General features: G+C 35.6%; 1 protein-coding gene across 1 annotated transcript; it reads left to right on the top strand.

Annotated features, from left to right (window-relative positions):
• The first annotated feature begins 216 nt into the window (after window positions 1-216).
• Window positions 217-26,360, top strand: LOC137392736 (nuclear receptor coactivator 5-like). The gene is made up of 12 exons (XM_068079058.1): window positions 217-282; window positions 1,685-1,865; window positions 3,657-3,764; window positions 6,068-6,174; window positions 6,721-6,886; window positions 12,301-12,361; window positions 12,461-12,547; window positions 14,206-14,298; window positions 16,285-16,386; window positions 22,387-22,586; window positions 25,355-25,810; window positions 26,005-26,360. The coding sequence occupies exons 2-12, from the start codon at window positions 1,685-1,687 to the stop codon at window positions 26,211-26,213; spliced, it is 1,770 nt and encodes a 589-aa protein (XP_067935159.1). The 5' UTR covers window positions 217-282; the 3' UTR covers window positions 26,214-26,360.
• The last annotated feature ends 430 nt before the right edge of the window (window positions 26,361-26,790 follow it).

Raw genomic sequence — 26,790 nt, 5'->3', positions numbered from 1 at the left:
GCACTCTTATATACATGTACGACGATATATTTCGCAAAATAAAGCGATGATGTGTTTATGAAAACCAAATCCTCAGCGAATCGAATAAATCAGATTTGTCTTCTCTACGTGTAATGCAGCAGTGAATAGTCCGAAAGGCAAAAGCGTTTCAATCCTAAATTGTTACAAGTTCGATGACAATTTTTTTTCCTGCTAATGTAGCAGCTAAACCAAGAACGGTCTTGAAAGTTGAAAAGCGCTACCGCAGTTGACTCGAACGTGAAACGTCTGTACCATTAAAAAGTTAGTGTTGGAATTTCACTAATACAGATGTTGTAAATATCTATACTGTTAAATTAAAAAAGAAAATTGTGATTGCTTGAAGTGTGATGATACTCACGCACTCTTAAAAGAACACGTATGTTCAGACCTGCCAACCCAAGAGTGGGGCAGTGCGTGAGATTTGGTTTTGGGGCAGTTGATGTATCAATGATAGTATATATAAAGTTGTGGAAATTGGGGCAAAAATCTCGCGCATTTCTCACGCATTTTCATTTTTTCTTTGGGGTGATTGCGTGAGTCTCACGCCCAATGCGTGAGATTTGGCAGGTATGCGTATGTTAGCTCGTGTCTGAAGTCATTCAACGGAATATTGGATGAGAAGTTCGGACCTGAGTTATAAACAACAGCTTTCATATTTCTTATATTTTACCCCACATCGCATACACCTCATCACCATCTCATTTTTCTCACCCACACCTAACCTACATATCCGTACAGTAGTACCACCTATAGTTTCTTTTATTAAACTTCTAGCTCTTGCACGTTTGGTAAGTCATGATTAGTAAACAGTAAAGTTTTTTTCTAACTGTGGATGCTGTATAATTAAATGTAGTTTACTCAAAAAAGAAAAAGGAGGCCTCAGTTTTTTCTGCGCTTTCATCCGAATCGTGTACTAATCCGTAACTTACGACACTTCACGCAACTGCTGTCACTTCAGGCTTCAATATAGTTTGGGCTCTGCAAATATCAGCATACAACAGTAGCTGCAGAGTAGTGTATTTCATGAACTCAAAAAGTATGACTATATAGTTTTATTGATCAAATTGCTCTCCTTGTTGCTTTACAACATGATCCGATGGTAAAAAGCAAGTGTGCAAGTCTAATTATTTATGCTGCGAGTTTTTGTCCTCAAGCTTCTTTGATACTGTATAAGACACAAAATTAATATCGTTCATAATATTATATTGTGATAAAATTTTGTTAATACAGTAACTAGTTAGGCTCTATAATGCTGTAGTACTCTATTCCTTAGACGATGTAGGTCAGCTTTAGAATATCATGAAAGTCAATCTCATTTTTTGATGTGTTGTATGACCTTCAGCTTTATTAAAACAGGAATTTTTGGTGGAATGACAGAATTCACTCACCTTTAGGGGTGTTTGCCTTCTTCGCAAAAGCGAGATCTTTCCCTAGTCAGAGATGCTATTAGATTTGATGTATTTCCATATGTCTCTATCATTCTTAAGTAATCTGGTAACCTGGTGGTCATAATGAACTAGGCGATTTTTAATTAGGTAGGTATGTTCTTAAAGAATTTGAGATAAGCACTTCAATTCTTAGAACCCTTCACTATTCTCAATGCCAATTATGAGTAGGTATTGACAAGCTAAAACATTGTTATTACGTCAATATCTTTCATTAGATGCCAGAAGATAGCTTAGAAGATCAAGCTTTAAGACACAAAAGTCTGAAATTTCTCTGCGACAGTAAAGACCCAGAGGCTGTGCGATGTCGGCTCTTTGTCAGTGGTATCATCACCAACCGCAATATATGCTCAAAAGCTGAATTAATAGCGCTGTTCAGTCCTTTTGGTAGAATCTATGGTGAGTTCGATTTGCTGTACCTCTGTGAGAGTTAGCGTTCTTCTGATATGAACGCAGTTTTAGATAACTCAGCCAATATTGAGAATTGACTCTTGATGTATATACATCAAGAGTATATATAAATCTCAATGTTTGTCTTTTGGTTTCTGTTGTCGATATGTTCAACTATAGCGATTACAATCTAGCAATAATAAATCCCTACCAGACTGGAATTCAACTGTTACAATTACAATTGCAAGTATGCAACTACGCGCACCTAACCACAAAGCTATGCCATTCTTATCTTATTTAGCTCACCTACGGTTAAAGCTATTACGATTAAAGCTAAATATGTACGTTTTATTTTAAATTATTGTTACCTTTCGCATTTGTTCTTTTGAATAAAAAATTTTTTGTTTAAATTTATTATTCATTTCGCCTATTTGCAATTTTCAATTATGCTGTTTCAATTTCGATGTTTTATTACGGTGCGCAATTTCAATCTTCGATTTCCAGTTGTTGCAAAGGGCAATCGCGAAAAATTGTAAAACAAAAACATGTTCACATGGACATTCTTGATTAGGAATTGTCTCTACATTCTCTTTTGGTTCAGTCAGACAAAATACCCTCGTGCGCTTCACTGATGTATTTAATTTCGATATCTCATTTTTACATTTGTACCAGTATCAAGAGGTAACAGTATCTTTATATTTAAAATTAGGTTGGTTAGCTTCTGCAGCAACAATAAAATTTTTTGTACATGCATTTCTATGTACTCTTTGTTATTATTACTTAACATATTCTTGATTTTTATTTTGCTTTGTCAGTTCGTTTTCTTTGTATCAGTATCAATTCACTTTTCATTGTAATAAATCATACTTTATGTAGCCATTTCTTGCTAATTAATTCGCATTTAAACACCTTTACAGTTTCAGTTTTTCTCTTAATTTGTTTGAACTGATCAAAACACTTTTCTCATGATGTGAAGTTAAAATATTATGATGGTAAACTGAAGACTTTAAAGTGTTTTGATGAATGATGGGAATACTCTTCAGGAACACCTACCTGTAAGACGGCGTATCGAAGTCAGTTTTCTAACTCTAAAGTTTAACATGATTTTCTTTAAATTTTTAAAAGCAACACCATCAAAATAATTAATAACTGTATTCAGCTACAGTTATATATTTTACTCAAATTCTTCCCTGTCTGATTTTGACTTTGTCTAATATTTCGGCGTATCTGAAAACGGTTTAGCTTTCAGCATGCTATACATGCTGAAGGCATGTATAGCATGCTGAAAGCATTAATGAAACATTAATGCCGTCGGCCTCAGCATGCTATACATGCTGAGGCCGACGGCGTTAATGTTGCTCTGCTCAAAGGAGAGTGCAAAATATAGGCGACATTAGCCTCACTTCACCCATAAAATGGTTAAATTTATCTACCCAAAATTCTGACGAGCTAGTCAGAAAATACAGCGCCACAAATTTAAACGTCACCTTTTGTAAAACACTTCTATATGGGAAGGGTTAAAAAATGTAGCGTCATGGTGTTTAAAAAGAGGTTTTATGATATATAGAAACATTATATAAATATTCTGTTTGTATATTTGTCATAATATAAATTCAATGAGAATTGTGTGACGTTTTCTTGCTTTTTTGCTGCTTTTAAGTTTTCTTCTACAAAAGGCCCTGTTGGAAATTACAACATTCAAAAGCATGAAACTTGGTCTGGTTGCCTTATGCTGGCTGCCCGTCTTGACTGGTTTGCCATACGAATGTTTGAAGTTTAATCTTATCTCCCTTTTTGCAGATCTCACTGTTCATTCTGGTTTCATCTTTGTTCAGTATGACAACATTACATCCTCTCTCCAGGCTGTTGGCAAACTCAATGACTACAACTTCAAGGGTCGAAGAATTCGTGAGTAATTATGTTTTGCCAATTATATCATTCTGATGAACAGTATGGTATGACTGAATTTCAGAGAATATGACTGGTGCCACTGGACTCTTAGATCAGAGACACTAGATTGTTAGATCAGATCTACAGGACTTAAAATAGACATGCTGAACTGTTAGATGAGACATACCGGAGTGTTAGATCAGAGATACTGTACTGTTAGATGAGGCATACTGGAGTGTTAGATCAGAGATCTCAGACAATTAGATCAGAGTTTCTGAACTATTAGATTAAAGCCACTCTAAATAACTTCAACTAGCTGAGGTATGAACCAACATGGCATATACTTTTTATTGTTTATTTACTTTTGTTTCATTTTCCATGTTCATCGGATTCTTTCTTACAAAATCTGTTGTTTGAAGAAATTTTGCATGTTTGCATTTTGCAATGAAAATTACCTTACCTAGAGTGGAGATACAAATGTTTTTGAAGTTTTGACATAATATGGTCTTTCTGTTCAGTTTTTTGACATGGATTCATATCATTTATTTTGCTATTGTGTAATTAGCTAAATTCTTTATCATTCAGTTATGGGCTGTGGAAAGAATTAAACAAAGTGTTTCGCAATCTTATAAAAAAGTTTGTTCCACCATATGACAGTTTTTATATAAGAGGCAGATATCGGAGCAGATTAACTCTGTCTGTGTATGTTCGACTGTCTAGTAAAAATGTCAACAAACAGCAACATTTTCATTGTTCGTTCCGTTTAGGTTATATTTAAGCCATTCTGATAATAACAAAATACCGAAGTTACTAGTTATAAACTTTTCTGACTTTTACACTATAGCTATAGTGATATATAATATATACTAGAAATTCCACTGTCATACAGCCCACGACCAAAGTGATATTGGAAAAAAGAAAGGGTACTGATGGTTGAGAAATGCAATATTAGCAGTCAAATAGGATAACTGCAATGGTAGCTGTAATGTACTGGGTGTGGGTGTTATTATATACAACAAATAGCAATAATGAAAGGAAAAGATTATATGTTTATATCTCTCCTCCTGCAAAAAGAGAAATGCAATATCGGCCAATATTAGAAGTAAAATGCACTGGTATAGATTTTTAGAAAATCTGTACTACGTAGCCATTGTTCTGTAGTCATCCAAACCTATAATTAACTATTGTAATAATCTCATTAGAACCGTTAGAAAAAATATCATCGTCTTTCCCTTTAGGCTACTTACACTGCGTTAGATTTTTTGCAAATCTGTACTACGTAGTCATTGTTCTGTAGTCATCCAAACTTATAATTAATTATTGTAATAATCTCATAAGAACTTAAAAAATATCATCGTCATTTCCTTTACTTATACTTCGTTGGACATCAGTTAGAATACGAAAGTACTCAAATGTGTCAGCAAATGAAATTGAAAATGAAAAATTGAAATCGACCAGAATGAAACGATTTCTGTACTCCTATGTTAATTGCCGAAACCTTGGGAACAATGCTATAGACTGGTGAAAAGTGCACGTTTTTTTCGTGAAATGCGCAAGACTTTATCGTTCTATTCTCTGTTCCTCGGCGTTTCAATTTCCGGTCTTAACTTTTATTAAACCAAGCTTGTCAAGCGTTTTGTGACGGTTTTCGTCCTAATAAATCTGTCTATTTATGTATAATCCGATCAGATGGGTTAGTTTTAGGAATTTGCGGTAACCTTTCAAAGGCTTGGTAACATATTTAAATATGTTTATATGCGTTTTGTACCATTATTATACTTAAACGACTTTACTGAAAAATATTAAATTTGTTGATAGGATTTCGTTGCAAGGGTTTGGTGACGGCCGTTAACAGGTAATTTTTTGGGAGTTGTGTGCACATGTGCATTTCTCATAAATCTCCCAATCAATCGCTTCACTCTTGTTTGGTCGTGGGATAATATAATATGACTTCTACTGCTATAATACTGCGTGATAGACTTAAATTTCCTTGCAATCGCTAGTTGTAAACTAGAATCCGTAACGACATACTTCCATCATATTGCTAAAAAAATGTCAAGGTAGGAAAAAATTGGGTGGTTATGTGTGCTAGCTGACTTGGTAGTTGGCGCGGATCTATAATGGCAATAATTTGCATTTGTCGATTAACTGCACTATAACTGGGGCTTGAGCATGCCGACTCAGTATACATTTTTTGTAAGAAAATCGCTAATTGAAACTAAACTATAGTTTTTGTCTCATAGAATTTGTACAAGTGCGTAAACTTTGCTGCTGTAGTACCTTGCTCTTTTAATTTGTGCTACTGTAATTCTTGTGTACAGAGGTGAAGCTGGCAGAGAAGGGACGAAAAGAGTGGACTGCTGAGAGGGAAATTTGCAAATTTTTTAACATGGGAAACTGTAAGCGAGGCAGCACCTGCAGCTTTCAGGTAGGGTAGCTCATGTCTTTGCTTTTCTATAGGATATTCCATTGATGTGTATGTATATGTTCTGCAGGCGCTTGGATTACTATTCCAAAGTTATCCTTTTGTTGGCGGTTTAGGAAAAGAAAACAATTATTTTTATTGTTCTTGAACTGGAGATGTTACCGAACTTCATTGTTTCGGGGCTTTATACTATAGAAATCTTTGTTTTATAGCAAAAATTGCATACGCTTTCCTATTCCTTGTCTGTCTATATATAGAATATATGATTCCGCATTAAGGTGCACTTATATTTCTCCAGTTGTCAGTTCTATTTATTTGCATTTATCAGGCTGTTGAATTAGAATGCTTGAACTTGACAACGGGTGGAGACGATTAAAAAGAATTAGTGAACCATCGTGTCATAATTTATTTGTGTTTAAGGTATAGCAATAGTTTACCGTTGTTAGTTTCATGGTTTGTTAATCGTCCCGTTGTGTATTGGCTTAGCATGTGATACGCATAAGAGCTTGACACAGATCTTCTCTTATCATTTCGCTTGCTTTTTTTCAGCATGTGGGGGCCAGCAGCATGACATTCGAACCTGACAATCGAGAGAGATCAAGAAGGGAACCTGAGAGGATTATGGGCGGTGGAAGCAGAGAACCCCCAATTGATAGGTTTCAAACTAAGCCCCGACACATGCTAGCTCCACCAAGAGAAGAGGCTAGGTTTACAGGTTGGCATAGTGGATAGAATTCTTTGATTTGCACCTAGCAGTCATCCGGATATATTTGCATTGTTTCTTATTTGATGATTTTTATCGCAGGAGGCTTTGTATAGAGCATTTAGTTGAAGTTCAAGTAGCCTATCATTGATCCCAATGGAGAAAATAGTCTATTGTTGTTTGTGGCAATATGAAGTACATCTATTATACATCGTAATTGAAAGTGTGATCAGTTTTTATTATGACTATCATCGGCCTTCCAAAATAAAAGGAGATACCATGAAACCTCTAATTGAATGCTATGGCACTCTATTTTCCAACCCGCTCCCTATGGTGGCGGTCAAATGGAGGTGGCATTCAAGTAGAGACTGGCATTGTATTTTTAAAATGGCTCATTAAAACTTCGGGAAGATAAATCAAGCCCTTTTACAGGCAAAGCGAATGTTCCCTATATTTTTTTGCCTTCTCTTTCCTGTAGAGCAATATTAACCCTTTTGGATGCAATTAATCTACTAACTTACCTCTAACTTGTCAAAGATCTTTTAATAAATATGCCTTGAGAAGCCGAGAAATATCTCTACCAGTTGATAACTATTGCTTGCAATTAACCTTCGATGATATTATACTTTATAGCCTGTGTTCTGCTTTGCAATTTGGTGGAGCTTTCAATTTATATTTCATTTTAAATTTGAAGATTTGAAAATTTGAAGATAAAAGCTCATTGCAATCATTGATATTTTTGCTACAGTTTGCAGCCAAAACTAGTCTTATATGTACAATAAAAGAGGAGTTACGAGCGTCGATCCTTTGTAAGATTAGATTACCGTTAAAGATGCTATCAAGAAATATGCTATAAATCTGCAAATTTATAAGTTGTATAAAGATAATCTATTGCATGCTACAAATATATACAGTGCACCCTCGAGATACGATGTTAATCCGTTCCAAGGCTGGCATCGTATGGCGAAAAAATCGTATGTCCGGGTATAGAAGCCATTGTAATTACACAATGAAAAAAGAAGGTAAAAATCGTCCAAAATTTTATAAAAATGCTGTACATATTGAAAATTAGTAACAAAATAGTACGTTAACTTTAGTAACTATAGTTACCTACAGTAGTTGCATTGTATTAACTCATTCGCACCCGACGTATTTCTAGGCGATCAGCCCCAGATACCGCTAATTTTTCAGAAAGTTGTCGTAATTCAAATTACTACTACAGGAGACAGACTTGAGATAATTTATTCAATCAAGCTTCAAAAGAACCAACCAAGTTTCCTCTTTCAAAATATACTACATTCATATAGACACCTTGTATCCCTTTTATGTAGATCCGTGCCTCAAAGAAGGTAGTTTCAGGAAATTTCGATTTTTGAAAAAATTTTCATTTGCTGAAACAAAGTTAGATTTGCACCATAAAAATTACAAAATGTACAAAGTTTGACTGAAATTACTCATTTATTACAGACAATACATATTTATGATTATTATTTATACATATGCAGTTAGTGATGAACATGAAAATCATGAAACTCTAACTTCGAACTTTTCCTCACGAGCATCATCCTTCAAACAAAATCATAGCAAATCTATATACCAATATAACTCAAATAAAACATTATGAAAATGTTTCAAATAATAAAAATATGTTCAATAACTCTGTTTTTGACTTTTCAGACTTCATAGACAGCTCTAAGAATCAATATGATCCTATCGAAACTGAAAGATAACGTTAGTCCGACTACGGCTGGCAGCGTGAAGAGTGCATTTTTGTTCGAGCATAACGATACAAATTGGCAAAATTAAAAGTTAATAGAAACTTTGAAACACTAAAAATAATGTTTTGATTTGATTTATGCAGTCTTTGAATGTCTTACCACTTCTGAATCTGCATATTTACTTCTGGAGTTGAAAAAAATTATCACGAACGATAAAATTTCAAGTCGGCATGCCGATTTCCGGTTTTGATAGAAACTGAGATGGGTGTACTAATTTGGTTATAACTTTCGCCGGAGACTTCATAGAGGCATATTTTAAAGTTTGTCTGATTGGCCAGAAATTTTTCTTTCTAACTAATCAAAAATATTCTTTTATAATTTAAAAATAACGATGCAAGGAGTTGGTAAATTTCAGACGCGAGTTAACTCGCGTTGGGTGCATAGCTACGTTATAAATATGCGAGTTAACTCGCGTTGGGTGCGAATGAGTTAAGTGCACCTAGTGATTATAATCTGCAATACTGTAAAATTGTAATCTGTGTACCAAATGCAGATCGTACGGTAACAAGTTCTTACCTTCAAAAGGTACGCGTAACATAAACGATGAATTCACTTCAAATAAGTTTAGCTTGCCAAACTCACCCTTAAAACCAAGTTTTAGTGTGTATTTTGAACTATTTTAATGAATTTCAACTTTTTATCACGAAATTTTATCCTTCATAAGTTTCTGTCTTCACTTTCATTATAAAATTTAGCGTGACTGGTTGAAACATTTTTCGACCAGAATTCAATAAGGCCGAGCGATGCAGTTATCTAAAGCGGCCTCTCACACACCTGACCATTTAATGGCTACCGAAAAGAAAAATGAAATTTTATTTACTATACAGGACGTACATACCTTTGGAGTAACGTGACTTTAGCTGGTATATTGTAGCGAATAAAGCAGAGAGGGGGAAAAACGTATCAATGCTAATTATGTTGCTGTACACTTGAAGATTAATTTAATAAAATGGAATTTTTAGCAAGCTAAAGAAGGTTGTCTAGTCCTGTCCAATTTTTCTTCTGGTTTAAAAGAAAAAAATGCCGGTGCAATGCAGAAAACTGTTAGCTAGCTAAAGCTTGTAGAAGGATCCAGAGAAGGTGCTACAGTAGTTTGTCTTGTATGAAATGTGCACAAGAATCACTGTAACCATACGTACAAAGTTTATACGTATTTATACCCTAGAGGAAAGGGCTTTAACAAGTTTCAGAAAGTAATGTAAATGCATCAACTATCTTGAGTAGCTAGTTATATGAGTTACATACATACGATGAATTGTATTCACGTAGGAGATAACAAGCCCACCTGCAAAGACATGGTTAAACAAGAAAATAAAACATAAAATCAAAAGGAAACAAATAGAATGAATAAAATATGAAAAACATGCCACACAAGAGATAAATAATATATATTATGCATGCATTGTTTTAATGTACCAGTCCACATCAGTAAATTAAACACTTGAAATATTTCTGCGAATGTGGGGTTTTCTGTATCTTCTACATCCTCGCCTTTACTAAATGGTTGCTCCTTTTGAATGCTGATTGCGTGCATGACCTAGCTCATTCAAATCTTCAGTCGGAAACTCTTTTTGTGCTTGCTTTAATGGAGTTCTTGTTTTAATAATAATTGCAAATGCTGATTGGTTGCGATCATATTCCTTGACATTGTTAATAATATGGGCGCTTTCTTCTTATTTACGACATCCAACTTTGTTGACATAGAAATCATTTTTCCTTCGTTTTGTAACGTTTGTATCGGTCTCAGATTCCAAAGCTAACAAATTAAATGTAGATACTTGTAGTTATATACGTATGCTGACTTGAAAGTTTATAGTAAAAGATATAATAACGCTACAAATGAATATTTGCTCTCGCTTGTGTATTTTACACGAAATTTTCCACGCGGAATGCTGACATGAGAGAAGTCGATCATCGTGTCTCTACTAAACGTTCTGAAAATGTTTTCGGCAAACTATATTTCGGTGTTTTTTTTTATTTCGACGTGCGTTATGAGCACACCGACCGCCAAATTTTAACTCGGGCGAAACTTTTCTCAAAATCGTATGGTGAAATAAAATTCGTATAGCGAGGTGAAGATATCACAGTGTTTGACTTCGTAAGGTGAAAAAATCGTATATCAGGGTAATCGTATCTCGAGGGTGCACTGTATTCATGAACAAGTGACATTAACAAACCATACTTACAATACAAGCAGAACAAAAATTACAACTATGGAATGAAAATATTTGCATCGTTTGCTCGGCAGGCTGCGTTCTGATTGTTGCTTCCGTATGAAATCACTTCATCTTCTGGCTGTTCAGTACCTTCCACAATGTCTTCTGACCTCAACTTTTCTTCTGCACTGCCAAACTAGCCGATAATAGCGGCCAAACAATTATTTTAGCAAAGTAAAACTTTTACACGTTGCTATTTGAAAACCTTTTCGCGGAAATAATGGTAAACTTTTAGTCGCATGCACGTTTAGCACAAGTTATAGGCTGAAAATATTAATACAGGTTCCTTCGTAATTGTACACCATTTGTCGCATATGTCGAAGTATTAAGATCGCGTTAAACAAGGAACTGCTATTAGCCTGATACAGTTATTAGTTATTTCTATGGCAGTGCTTTCTAAGCTTTAAAGAAAACACTATAAGCTTTAGAGTTAGAAAACGGACTTCGATGCAAACAGGAACCATGAAAGAATTAATTGTTAATGATGTAACCTAGTCATTCTTAGTAATATTTTGTGGACACTTCCACTGATTGCTTTCTATTATGGGCTTGTAAAGATTAAAGAATGTCAAAGTGGCGGTCAAATTGAGGTGGCATTCAATTAAAGGGTGGCAATCTATTTTCAAGGTTATCTTGAAAAATTTCAAGAAAATCTTCTATAGTGGTAGTCAAATAAAGGCGGTGTTCAAATAGAGGTTTTACAGCATATCATAGAGATAGCCTACATACATTCATACATCATTTTCACTTTCAAGTGCGACAAAAAACGTCAAAATTTTTAGGGTCAACTACGAGATTCTCGTTGTTTAAGTTGAATTTGTTGAATTTGCAGTCACAGACATTTTACGTTATATGACTTTATGTTGTATAAAGCAAAATTTTACGTAAATTCTTTACATTATGAGGAATGTATGTTATAGGAGGTATGTGTTATAGCAGCAGCTATAATGCTGCTATATAGCTTGTATGGATAAGCTATATAGCTCCATATATAGCTTATTGTATATAGGCTACTGTATATAACGGCTGCTGTGTATATATACTGTATGGCTCTGTTTATAGATATGCATATGTAGATATAATTATAGATCTATGTGTATGTGTATAAATACATGCATATACTGCTGAAGTAATTAATTATCTAAAATATAATTGCTCAAGTAATACTAATAAAGAGTGTTTAACAATAGGTATGTAGCTAGATCTAGGAGTGTTTGAAGAATAGTGTGTACTTAGCTTTCAGCTACTGTCAGTTTTAAGGATGCAGTCTATCCTCTCATTAGACTGTACTCTGAACAATCCTTCATATCTAGGTATAATGCATTATAAGCAATACATTTTGTTGAAATATTGTTGGGGAGATTAAACTTAAAATGGTTACGGTATTGGATTTTGTCTGCATGTGTAAATTCCTTTATCCACTTTATTCTAGACCGAGTTCCTGAAAGAGATAGAAGACCTGATGACTTTCCATTTGCGAGGCCAGCTAAAAGGTTCGTCTATTCATTTAGCACTTACTAAACTCCAGTTATAGGCAATCGTTCCATATGTCACCTTGTAGTATGAGTAAAACTTTAGCTGGCATGTTTTAGGCCTTTGCCGCAAGAGCATGAAGGAGCTAGACGACCAAAGCTTGCTGAACCTATTTCTGGCAACCATCACTATCCTGATAGAATGGGGTGAGTCATCGCTATTACATGTGTCCTTATCTAGGTCTGGATGCACCCTATTAGTTTGCAAAGCCCACAATCTTAATATGGTGACCAATGATGTTCCACTACAGCACCATCCAGTAAGGCTTGTAGGACCGTACACAACAGGCTGGCATGCTATTTGTCCTCACCATTCACTGGTAGCGTTAGGCCGATATTAGTAGCACTAATTATTGGAGCCCTATTTTAATTTTGCATATCGGAGTTATCCCCCTTCGGTTTCACAATGGTCCGTTTACACCCCTGGTACTTTTTCAATGTTAGGCAAAGCTATTCATATCGTATCTTTTTTGTGTGCATGCTAGTTTTCGGTGTTTACGTTATGAGCATCTTCTTGTTAACTATGCAATTCTAACCAAAGTTTATACAGCCAGGAAACATAACATCTACCTGATGGTTATGAGAATTTTTACCAGACAATTTAGAAGATCTAATGACCATGAAGATTAAGCCAACCATGTACAGATTCATCTGTTTAGTCAATTCGTGCAATTACTTTTCCAGTCACTTGCAATGCTGATATCTTTGTAGAATTTTGAACTGGCTTGCAGCGGTACATCGCATTAATAATAAGTCCACATCGTATGGACTAGCTGTTTATTATTGCATGACATATTGTCATTTCAGTAGTTCAAAGGTCAGCAAAGCTGGTTTTTTTTCCATCATAAATTGTTTTTATGAAACCTATTTACATATTTTGTGAGCTGCAAGTATAAATATTTTATTTGAAGTAACACTAGAAATATTTTCTTACGTGTATATTTGGAATGTTTCTACATGGACTATTACGCAGGCTGTAGGAGAAATAATTAGTTGGCAGCATTTGAACTCACCAGTGTGAAAAAAATCCAACAAATCTGACAGAATTAAAATAATTTTAAATGCATCCTTGTGATGCGATCGCAGTTGACTTACATTTCCTAACATTTAAACTCACCAGTGTGGAAAAATAATTCAACAAAGACTACTCCAACCTTGTCTGGCATGAATCAAAGCCAAGGTTATTAAACATGAATGCCCCCTCCTCACCAAGTCGTTTGTCAGAAACCCTCCATCTTTTTTGTTTCCTTAAATGTAAACATTGTTTACTGCCTTTTAGTTTGGAGGTAAGGAAGTGAAGGCGAGTCATAGTGGCGAACTATTATTTACGTCTACACGTAATAGCGGTTGTAAGTTCCAATCATCATTTACAGCAGCACCAATAATAACCAACTCGGTTTTATCTGACAAAATTAAAATAATTTTGAATGCGTCTTTGTGTTGTGATCGCAGTTGAATTTTATTTTCTAACATTTTGCATTCCTTCAAATGTATCGCTGTTGCTAATTTGACTCACTAATATTAGAATGCTAAGCCTGGCTCACTCTGTGGGTGGGGAGAGGGCAGAGTCAGGTTTGAGAGTGTTGAACAGCTCAGACTAAGGTTCCTGCTGGTATAGAGTCCATAACGTCATAATAGACTCCATAATACCTGCACTCTTTCTACGTATCATAGAGTACAGGCATTATGGACAAGGTTGAGTCAACTCTTGAGCCTCAGTTGTGTTATAAACAACGGCTGAATGTACATTGGGGATAAATCTGAAAAAGAGAGTTCAACATCAACTCTCAGCTGTACCTTTGTAGTGACAGACTCATCGATCCTCCTAGGAATGGCCCTGCTGCCCTTGACAAGCGACCTCAGACTATGGCTGCTGACAATCGCAATTCTGTGCCACTGTAAGTATTTATCTATTTGCATACACTTTTCGCTTTGACATGCTATGCTTTGAGGCATCTTATCGTTGTTACTAGCATTTGTATAGTGTATTTAGAGAATGTATTGAAAGGTAATACATCGTACATGATACGGTGAAACCTCAATTTACGACATTGATTCGTTCCGGAAGCTGTTTCATGAGTAGAACATTCCGTAAGTAGGGACCCATTTTACCATGTAAATACCCTAATTCATCCCAAGCACCACTAAACTCAGACAGTACTTGTATAAGTTATAAAATTCATGCAGTAGTTAAGTCCTGGTGAAAATACAAATACATGTTATAATTACTACATAATAAATAGAAAAAGTACACATGGAAAGAAGAACGATCAGGGAAATAGCGAATAAGAACTGTAAATGCTTGTTTGTTTGTCTACCTGGGGTGTTGGCCATCTAGATGAGGTCAAGTGAGAACCGCTGGGAGTAGGGGATGGCAGTCAAAGGAGATGGGTGTTGTAATAGTTTTATGTTGCTCAGACTAAATGTGTTGAGCATGCCAAGTAGAAATATTTGTTTACATCGGCATCACTGGTATTATGTCTATTGCGAAAGGCCTTTGGCAACACACATAGTACCTGTGACTCGCATTAATTGAAAGCTAAATCATCATGCAAAAACACAGAACATGAATTGCTGAAAACTCAAGTTGCTATACTATAATTATATGATAACTCCAAATTATGCAACAATGAAAACAAAACACTGACGATAAAGCTAAGTGAGACATGTTGTCCGCTTTACCCATGGGAGCAAAGGGGCAAAAATGTGAAACAAATGAACAGGTTACAATATGAAAGGCCTTTAGTATCTAGAACCTTTTTCCCCCCAAGCGGAAACAAAATTTCTACCGAAAAAAAGTTTGTATAGAGTCTTTTGTAAGTTCGGCTGTATTTAGGTTAATAACAGATGCACTGAGTTTCTTAAAGGTTGACTTGCAACAAAATTCGCATTGTAGTTTTTTGATATCAAAAGATTCACCATGTTTTACTCTGTTGTGTTTAAGGTGCAAAATATGTGAAAATGTGATTACAAGCTCTTAAAAGCTAAAGAACGAACAGTTAATCGCAGTCACACGAGACTGCCGTAGTTTGGATTCTTTGCAAAACGGCTAAAATGTGACGTAGTTGTGGTAGATGGCTTCTGTTTACACTTTCATGCAACCTTATTCGTTGAAATATTTTCACAAATATACTTCACGCATTCAATAAAACCATGTCTATCGTTCTTAAGTGTCTATTTTATCGTCATTGTAATGCTGTCACTTTTAGCAGTGATATCTTATAACCTACCGTGAAAATTCGTTTAATATTATAATCTTAGCTCGAAGGAGTACATATTATTGTCTGATAAACATGAGCCTGTTGGTCACCTGTGATAATCGAAAAATGCTGCAGAAATTATTCGCAAAGTATGGGTCACATGATCAGATTACGACTTGACAATTAGTCCAAGTCGAAAGAAAACTGTAAAGTAGCGAGCATCTATATTTGATACGGGGTCTTCGGTAAAACCCGAAGTGTTTGTCATAAACTAGTACTACGATAAGTTTTATATTGAGCCTTTTATTGGCCTTTCAATTCACGTGAGAACATCACATGACAAAACAATAACCAAATTTCATGGCTACGTCATCGAAATAAACTTATTTCAATCTATGGCAGCTTTTTTCGTTTTTGAGCTTTTAAGAGCTTGTAATCACATTTCCACATAATTTGCACCTACAACACAGCAGAGTAAGACATGGTGAATCTTTTGATACCAAATAACTGTAATGAGAATTTTGTTGCAAGTCAACCTTTAACCTGCCATTGCTAAAGCGCTAAAGGGTTTCTATAGACAAATTGACATGATTGATTTGTCTTGGTCAAGCATCTTTCCTAAACTGGCCTTCATAAAGATTAGATAACATATCAGCACAATCCTACTATATACTTATTTCACAGGTCGGTGTCATCCACTTCACATGTTGGCAGAAGAGAAGTGCCTTCTGCAGATCTACGACCTCCGTATGACTGCATGATCATTTGTGGGAATGAAGCGCAGAGGTGAGCCGATCATTGACTTATGTTAGTCCTTGAGAGAGGATACTTGGGAATGTGTTTAGGTTGAAACTATTTAATCGCATAGCATACTCCAGATTTCAAAGTACCTTAATAATGCAAGCCAGTTGCAAAGTGTGAAGTGTTCTAGCCTTTGGCTATTCTAATAGACCCGAAAATCAGATAAAGTATGTATTATTCAGCCAAGTGATTCTTAAGCTATTTTAACGAGTCTGTATACCAGCTTTCTTTCTAACCTCTATTGTCATTTACAATAGTAGCTGGTATGTATATGGGCATCATACGCAGATTATCAGGTAGCCCATTGTTTTTGTTTCGAGACCAAATGCTTGTCAGAGCTGAGCTAAACTTATAAATGATGTATAATGGCTTTTTAGGATTTTTAGCTGTAGGAATTGTGGGTAAGAAGAATTTTATGCAGAGATCATTTGGTAATCCGTCGCTCAGTTAAGTTATTTTACTCTCTGCCAAAATGGATTAAACTCTCACAAGAGGGTTTTTACTTGCAATATATACAATAACCTATTTTTATATACATTCCAAATGATATAAAAGAGACCATTACGCAATTGCCAATTGAGGCATTTAAAAATTAGTGAAGTCAATCCAATTAAAATATTTCCATCATATGCCGAGGCCATGGCAAGTTAAAGTAGAAGTTGTTGTTTGACATTTAATTTGTTCTGCAGTCCAATAAACTTGATGAATACCTTAGGCGTTTACATCTAGGATTAAAACAAATGAATTCTATGAAAACTAAATTATGTAATAAAGCCAGGCTAATAGAGGTGTAGCCTTGCTAGTTGCTAATATAAGAGACAAATGGTATGTAAGGTGTCACTGTCGCAACTGCTAATATAAGAGACAGATGGTATGTAAGGTGTCACTGTCACAACTGCTAATATAAGAGACAGATGGTATGTAAGGTGTCACTGTCGCAACTGCTAATATAAGAGACAGATGGTATGTAAGGTGTCACTGTCACAACTGCTAATATAAGAGACAAATGGTATGTAAGGTGTCACTGTCACAACTACTAATATAAGAGACAGATGGTATGTAAGGTGTCACTGTCGCAACTGCTAATATAAGAGACAAATGGTATGTAAGGTGTCACTGTCACAACTGCTAATATAAGAGACAGATGGTATGTAAGGTGTCACTGTTGCAACTGCTAATATAAGAGACAGATGGTATGTAAGGTGTCACTGTCACAACTGCTAATATAAGAGACAAATGGTATGTAAGGTGTCACTGTCACAACTACTAATATAAGAGACAGATGGTATGTAAGGTGTCACTGTCGCAACTGCTAATATAAGAGACAAATGGTATGTAAGGCGTCACTGTCACAACTACTAATATAAGAGACAGATGGTATGTAAGGTGTCACTGTCGCAACTGCTAATATAAGAGACAGATGGTATGTAAGGTGTCACTGTCGCAACTGCTAATATAAGAGACAGATGGTATGTAAGGTGTCACTGTCGCAACTGCTAATATAAGAGACAAATGGTATGTAAGGTGTCACTGTCACAACTGCTAATATAAGAGACAGATGGTATGTAAGGTGTCACTGTCGCAACTGCTAATATAAGAGACAGATGGTATGTAAGGTGTCACTGTCACAACTGCTAATATAAGAGACAGATGGTATGTAAGGTGTCACTGTCACAACTACTAATATAAGAGACAGATGGTATGTAAGGTGTCACTGTCGCAACTGCTAATATAAGAGACAGATGGTATGTAAGGTGTCACTGTCGCAACTGCTAATATAAGAGACAGATGGTATGTAAGGTGTCACTGTCGCAACTGCTAATATAAGAGACAAATGGTATGTAAGGCGTCACTGTCACAACTGCTAATATAAGAGACAAATGGTATGTAAGGTGTCACTGTCACAACTGCTAATATAAGAGACAGATGGTATGTAAGGTGTCACTGTCACAACTGCTAATATAAGAGACAGATGGTATGTAAGGTGTCACTGTCACAACTGCTAATATAAGAGACAGATGGTATGTAAGGTGTCACTGTCACAACTGCTAGTATAAGAGACAGATGGTATGTAAGGTGTCACTGTCGCAACTGCTAATATAAGAGACAAATGGTATGTAAGGTGTCACTGTCGCAACTGCTAATATAAGAGACAAATGGTATGTAAGGTGTCACTGTCACAACAGAGATGGAGCTACTCTAATTTGTACTAAACAACTTCATAAATTAGCATTATCATCAATTATTTATGTGGATTGATATACAGTACTTGAAGGAATGTGTGTTTTCATATAGTTTATCTTTAAATCAATGTCAGTCTATCCACTTTTACTTTCTTTTGCTTTCTTCTGGCATCACTTTCAATTTGTCCTTCGCCATAATTATTAGATATATCTTGGACATTTTTTAAAAAGATGTTTCCTATTTTTATAATCTTGTTATAATTTTAAGAAAAGCATGTTTTCACTACCGCTAGCACTAGTCTTCTTGGGATCTTTCACTTTAACACTAATAAAAAGGTGCGGAGCACTGTTTAATATACTTCTGGCATTGTAGAGCCAAACTATCAGAAGAAGAATTGCGCATATATTTATATATTTTTTTAGAACTTTTTAAAAATTGCAGTATTAATATAATAGCAATACATATAAAAAGCAAAAGAAATGAGGTGTTAACAAAGCACTGACAACTGTATCGTTAGTAGAATGTTTCATTGACCAATCTTCAGGTTATCTTCTAGACAGTTCTACAGGCGCATAGGATATAAATAATTACTCACTAATACTAAATTGTCAATCACATTAAGTTTTTAGCTCAAGCAGTCAATAATCAATTCATGTATCAATAATGATAATAATTTTTTGTTATCATTGACATGCACCGCTGCTAATGCTCGAGTGTTCTGTATGATTAACAATGGTTCCAGGAAGAGAATACTCCAGATTAAAGATGTAGTTGCGTCAAAAATGAAATTAGGACCCATAAAAGGCTAAAACATCAGCTACAATTTGATGCCATTTTTGTCTTTGTAGACCAACCCTGTCCAGAGATATATGCGTTTGAATGAGGCCCTCTTTTAAAAAGCTCACGTTCCAGCGGGTGCCAATTTCGTGACGTAACTAGCTTGTTTTCTGAAATGAAACCACGAGCGATAAATATGAGGTCGCTTCGTTAGCCAATCACGATCGCGAAATTTTTATATAGACCGTAATAAATGTTATCACTCGTAAAACGCGTTGTCTGTGATCTCGAAGATTCTCATCGCTAGAGAATTCATGCTCACCGTTACTGATTCAACGCGTTTCAACAATTACTAAGTTATACATAGTTTTAAAATGGCTTCAAGTTCGAGCGACCGCTACTCAGAGTTATCTGAGCAACGTTTAGTAAAAGATTAGAGTAGACAGCCTATGGCCAAAGCTGACAGGCGTCAGCAGCGTTTTGCTGCAGAAGAAGACAGAATGGAGGTAAATTAACTTTAGAGTCTTCTATACTTTAGTAAATGTAATATTTTTTATAGTCATAAATACATATACTAATTAATAAAATGATAATTCTTTGCTATCTCCAATCATCGTTTCATAGCTTATCTGCCGTTTTACCTAGCTATAATATTTTTTTCGAATTTTCTTTGGTAAATTAGAGTCATGATTACAAATTATTTTCACACGTAGGAAGTGGGTAAAATCGATTGATCATTGCAAATCTTTAATTTCCAGAACCAAAGCTTCGAATCGTTGGCTTGGCGTACTTGTGCCTTTATTAAATGTTTATTCGTTTTTAAAATTACACTCGCAATCTATTTAACTCCCAATTTGGAAGCTGTCAATAGATACGCTTTAGAATGACATATCTATGAATGACATATTTATTGCATCTACTTTGTTTACATTTACTTGTTTTACTGATTACAGAATGTTTTATGTCGTCCCACCAGCCGAAGAAGCTTTGTCAGTGTGGAAACTGCTATAAAGGAGAAAGCAAGACTTGAATGCGTGCTGGATGATGTTTTGTTTGAGTTTGTTGCAGTAGATGAATTTGTCTTATTGTATCAGCTAATACTATGTGAGTGGCCACGACTTGATGAATATTTTTAATAAAAGCTTTATGCCGAGATGAAAATATTTTTGCTTGTAAAAATTATATAATAAAATAATATTGTTGAAGATAATGCAAAACATGATTTGCAGAATATTGTAGTGAATCGGATATGGTATATGGGTGTCCGCAGAACTGGAGAATGTGAGTTCAAATCCAGTTTGCAGCAGACTTCTCATCCTTAAAACTCTATCCCTGTCTATATTCTTTTCAAAGAGGTGGCTTGCTAGTAGTGAGAAACTAGTACGTAGGCAATAGGTAATAGGCGACATAATGTGGGCGGGGCTTATGGGAGGCTGTATATCGTTTATATGGGTAGCTGCAGAACTGTGCTGATACAAAGACCGCGTTCTACATAAAGTGACTAGACAGAATTACCGTAGACCGGTAGAATTGGTAGTCGGTACCCAAATGTTTACACAACATTTGGAGAAAGTGAGTAGAACAAACTTTCAATTTTCGTTATTTGAGGCCTTTTAAACATTCATAATAATGCATCTGTAGCAGGATTTAAAATTTTATTCTAGCCAACACGAGCAAATACAAAATAAGATATATGCCAATAGAGCCGCGTAAGACTAGACTTTTATCGCAAATAGCCGATGTGAATACGAGAGATAGAGAGAGGTTGCCAAACGCGTGACATCATTTTTGGCGAGGCTGGGCACGTTTTTGTGGCCTGAGCGTTTTTACGGTGATCAGATTTTTTCGGTTTTAATCTTCAAATATCTTGGCAATGCGATCGCGTAACACAACAAACAACATATCAACTGATAGAGAAAAAAAAATGCTTTCTTTTAAGATCAACTTAAATTTTGACGCAACTACATCTTTAAAGTAAAGTCGTCTGCCCATAATGGTTTTTGCAAGATGCATGAACTTTCCTGGGGTCAGGCCTCCTTTAAAGCTTTTGACCGCAGTAAAGTATTAAAACTAGATTATGCGTCATTCAGACATGTATTGCTTGAATACCTGCTGGAAGGACTCTACCGCCAGAATTTACTTGGTATTTACTTGAAAATTCTTCTGTAGTGTAGCATCAATTGTATGAAGATAAATATGCAAAAGCCACACTTTTTGTTAAAGAGTTATCTCAATATGGACTCAGTAGCCTTCAATTCACAAGTGGGTTCAACATTCTGTCACAGAGGAGATAAACAAAATCAACGCGGCTTTATCAAAAGTGATCATCTTACATCGTCCGTACATATTGATCACGTTTGCAGCAAGCTTTCATCAAACATGTTTCTTTTGAGGCGATGCAAAGATTTCATAAACAGAAGGACACCACTGATACATATTTCCTCGTCTCATTGTACCAACATCAGAAAAGGATGATTCTTTTACAGAAATCTATACTAAGACTTGTGTACCACCGATTACACATCCCAGCTTACCACACCTCTACCCATCACATCACAAAATCCTGTAACATGCTACCTTATCCCAAACTTGCTTGTTTTTACTTTTGTATTGCAGATTTTAAAATCCCGCATATACTATGCCTAGAATATTTATCCTTCCACACACATGACAAACATTGTTTTATATTCCTTAACACCAGCATACTACATCCACCATCGTATGTTTCAGGTTATGAACTTTCTGTTACTATAACTTTTAATTCACTATCCTCATTCCTAACTAGTATTAGATTACCAACTTTTAAAAAACTTTTTCAACTCAGTAATTGCTGATTTTCATTTTTGTTTTTGTTTTTTTGGCATGTAATAAAAAACATCATTTTGTTGATGATCGCCAATAAAAAGTTATACATACCAGCTATTTTTAGCATTGAAATGTGTTTCCCCCAATCATGGGCATGTTTGTGGTTTCCTATGTTTCATCTTGTTTAATAAAACATTTATGCGTTATATCTTTTTGTAGAAACTTTTGTCGTCTAATAGACAAGAAGGTTAAAGAGTTTGGAATGCTGACAAATATGCAGATAGCCAACGGCGAGCACTTGTTAAAGCGTGCCGTAGAGGAGGCAGCGAGGATGACTGTGCCCTATACTATTTGTGTCACTGCAAACAATGAACAGCACCGCTCGCTCACCCTCAACATTCTCCATGGAGTGCCTCAAGGTGAGTAATAGCCATTACTTTGCGTATATTGTCACATTGATGGCATTTCTGTGCTTCCTAGCATTGCTCCTTCCATGGAAATATGCAAGACTACGTCAGTTTGGTTAAGCAAGGTATAGTTATCTCATTTATGCCTCGAAAGGTTTTAATTGATATGAGCAATGTCAAGTATGTATTGAAACTGTATTACAAGTTTAACATTGTTTCAATTTAAAACGAAAACCTTTAAAAATGATGACTACTAAACTCTTGCATATAAATAACCTTGTTGACAGCGAATCAATACCATTAAGTGGCGCGAATCAATAAATAACTAATTGAAAGGTTCTCGGCAGTTTGTTAGTTTCGGAACTTGTTTTTAACGTAACGATTATCTAGGATCAGTGATCTTCTCTGACTGGAAATCTTCCTGAAAATATTTTTTTCAAGATGTTGAACCTCTAATTATATATGGGAAGCATAAAACTGCAGTGTTTGTTCCTATTAAAATTCTGAAGGCGCTGAAAGATTTAAATGGTCGCCAAATAATCGGACTTCCGTTTTTTAAAGCATGAAGAATTGAGCGTTGTACAACTTTCATTGATTGAATAAAGTTTAACATTGAAGTAGTTCTAGCTGTCCAGATTGGATAGCCTCATCATTGGAAACCAGAATAAGCAATGTCTTCAAGTGTAAACTATAAACCCAGTATGAAATAGCAGAAGGTTATTGGCCGTACTGGCAACCTAGTCACTCTCTTTCGTACCTGCCTGCCTGCTTTTAACCGACATCTTCACTCAATGAGTTACAATTAAACCTTCATCTTCATTAGCATTTACAGGATCATTTTATTCGCCGAGGAATAGAATGCACCTGCATTCTTTCAAATTCTCTGTTCGTTTCAAGCCATCACAACAACAGTGATTTCGGACATGGCAAAAGTTGGTGAAGTCACCTGATGTTCTGCACAATCTTCATCTCTACAACATCTAGATATCTACTTTAGCCTTATAAGGCCCCAATCCGATTTTAGCTTGTAATTTCAACGCCGTTACATATAAATTTATAACTTTAAATTGTAAGTAAAAATGCATGATTGTGTGCTACAAACTAATTTTTTTCAAGTATACTAGAAACTTTTTTTCACACTGTTCTACGATGGCCAACACAAATGCTTATTCATGAGGTCGAAATATTGTGGCAGTAGAAAACGAACGTCAACCAAAATAATACTCGTTTTCTGTGCAACTAAGGTTCTTTACAATAATTTTCGGCTTAAAAAACAATACACCAGCAAAAATGGAGGCTCTCATAAATTAATTTTTGTACAGCATTTGCATGCCATGGTTTTGTGCAGGAGACATTATTTTGTCTTTCAAGAGGCAAATAGAAATTTGAAATGCTCTTTGATAAAAGCCAAGATGATGTTGGGACACAAATAAAGCATACATAACACATGGTAGGCTGGTATGTATTAGGCATAATTACATGGTGGGCTGATATGTACAGCACACCTCATAATCAATTTTTGCTCCATTTTCCTCGATAACAACCTCTCTCTATTCAGGTTTTAACAAGTGATTTCACAAAACAAAATGAAACAATAAGTGTCAGAACAATGAGTAGAAAACAAAAGATGTCTCACATTATCACCTTCACTTATGCAGTAACTATTCTTTGAAATATTTTTGTTTCTTCAACTTTTTACATTTCTTTGACCCGATCATATTCTTTGAAGGATGTCCAATTTACATGCAAAAATGAAGCGATGTAAGCCTCTCAGTATTCTTGAGCAAAAGGATTATTACATTTGAAGCAGAACACTCATCGACCTTGATTGCAAATTGGCATTCTGTGAAATGCTTCCCGATCTAGTCATCACACAATTGCTAGTGGGCATTGCGAGGTCTGAAGATTTGATCATTTTGTCCCACAATGGCTGAAAAAGTAGCTAAGGCTATACATATCTTCTGAATTTGTGTAAACGTGCTTCAATATTTTTAAAAATTCCAACTATACATCCTCTGAAGGTTGGAAATTTAACATTCGCTACTGAAATTACTCTTCAAATATTCTCGTATACGCCTGTTTCATCCACTTGAGCTCCATAGTCTTGTAGTGCTTCATGAAGGCTCCACTTTTGTGTCTGTGATTTAGTTCACGTCAAAACCCAGCTATCTCAAGAAAAATCCAATGCTAGCACCATCATTAAGGTCACCTGAAGTTCTACATCACTCCATCATTCATTGATAACAAGTGGGATGAGCAGCATTTTTTTTAATTTACTCATACGCTGCTGCCAATGGCAAACCTTTTAAAGTACCCCTTTTAAAATATTGATAAATAATTGTCGCATAAAGTTGAAAGTTTCTATATATATATTTTATTCTTGTTTTTACAAATGAAGCTCCTAGTTCTTTCTTTTATTAGGTTTATTGCTACTTTTGTGATTCTTTCCCTATCTGTACTTCTTGTTTCTTGGAAAAATCAATACCACTTTTAGTAGCGTAAAGAACTTTTGAATAAATGACTGCGCTTTATAGGATTTTTCACCGATGGGTAAACGGTCATCGCTGCTTAACTGTCAATCTCTCAGGAGTGATGATGACTGGACTGAGTTATCAGTGTTAATTTTTAGACAAATTTGCATTCCTTTTTGTTTTAGTGATACTGGTTTTTAAATTGCCGCAGGCGATGCTTATTTGCAAAACAGTTAATATTAATTATAATTTCTAAAAGTGTCTTGCGCATCATCATGTCTGTCACCCCATAATTTGTATTTCATCTAGAACATCGTAATATGCCACTGGATGATGCCATGCCATTTCTTTCACGCAACTTTGACAACTTTGTTGAGCTGATGAAGCAAAAAATAAATGCTATCAACGAATGGGTAGCCCCAGACAAGAACGTTTCATATCTTATGAATTCACTGGCTGAGGGACGTCGTTTGTCGAGAGACGAGGTTATGTTGATTGACAAATATGTTCAGAGTGTGCTTCAGAAGCTAGAGATGTCATCAAGGGCTGCTGGTATTGCAAGTAGAGATGATACCAGATCACAAGGGGTTAGCATGACGGAGCTATCCAAATCTGGTAGCTCAGCGAATCTTCAAGGAGTGGACTTACATCGAGGTGACCGAATGGATCGTAGTGCTGGTAGCAGCCGAGGTATGGCTGTAAGACATGCTGGTGGTGTTTCTGATGGTGAAAGGAGTTCTCATTCAAGCAGACATGGAGATCAAAGTAAGTTTTCATTAGCATGGTACAAAGCATTTGTATGAAAAACTATGCTTAACACCCAATGAACCTAATGTATCCTGTATCAAGAAACTAAATATCATTTGCACATATGAGTACGGCTAAGTACAAGTTGACTTTTTACTTGTTACCAGAATTACTGTTATATTATTTAATGTTGTCGTATTTTCTATTTACAGATTTCGGTGTTTCAAGAAGCTCTGGACCAAGAGATCAGTTTGAGAGATCTGAACAAAGACCTGATGACTTTTCAGGCGCTCGTTCTGGCTTAGGTTTGGGCAGATCAGGAAATGCTTTACTTGACTTTCAAAGTCCCGCAGTTAAGCAAGCTTTGGATGATCTCATTTCTACCAGATCAACAGCTGGCCGTGACTACAGACCATACTAGACACAAAAAAGTTCTTGTGTTGATCTTTCAGTCACTCAATACTGTTCTATAAATTTAAGGCCAGAATTGCGGTTTTGCAGAAGTTATATTAGTTTTGAATTTTTTATCAAGTCTGTTCAATAAAATGTAAATACATTTGTTTCAAAATTTATTAACGGTCGCATTCAGATGTTTCTGAGGAGCGCAACTCATTATGTCTTTTTAGCATTTGGTTACCTTGGTATATCGATGAGTCTCCAAGCTGGATGACACTGCATAAATTGAAACTGTTTGATAGTGCTTAATTGTATAGATTCATTTCTCTTGGGTGATGCCCTCTAGCAGTATTTCTTAAAAGATTCTTATGCATGCTGTTGCTCCTTGGTCTGTTTATACACAATGTAAACATGGTGGAAAAAGCTTCAATAATTTTATTTGTATTTGCCATGTTTCCCACAACCCCTGAACCTTTGGGGTACAAAGATATTTTCTCACAGACAGTTGAATTAAGTTGATAAAAAATGGCAAAGAGGTTTCACACTCAGGAAAGCGGTGGATATTTGTTTTACATGACTCGATTGTTACGTTCTTAGCTGGG

Source organism: Watersipora subatra, chromosome 4 (genome assembly GCF_963576615.1).
Source record: "Watersipora subatra chromosome 4, tzWatSuba1.1, whole genome shotgun sequence".
NCBI classification, from domain to species: domain Eukaryota; kingdom Metazoa; phylum Bryozoa; class Gymnolaemata; order Cheilostomatida; family Watersiporidae; genus Watersipora; species Watersipora subatra.
The sequence above is the reverse complement of the archived record's forward strand: the minus strand, read 5'-3'. Positions and strand labels throughout refer to the sequence as shown.

What these genes read in the sequence shown, in the direction of transcription:
- LOC137392736 (XM_068079058.1), top strand. Translation starts at nt 1,685, where the DNA reads ATGCCAGAAGATAGCTTAGAAGATCAAGCTTTAAGACACAAAAGTCTG. An exon ending in CTTCAAGGGTCGAAGAATTC is followed by an intron (nt 3,765 to 6,067) that starts GTGAGTAATTAT and finishes TCTTGTGTACAG; the next exon opens with AGGTGAAGCTGGCAGAGAAG. An exon ending in TTTGCGAGGCCAGCTAAAAG is followed by an intron (nt 12,362 to 12,460) that starts GTTCGTCTATTC and finishes GGCATGTTTTAG; the next exon opens with GCCTTTGCCGCAAGAGCATG.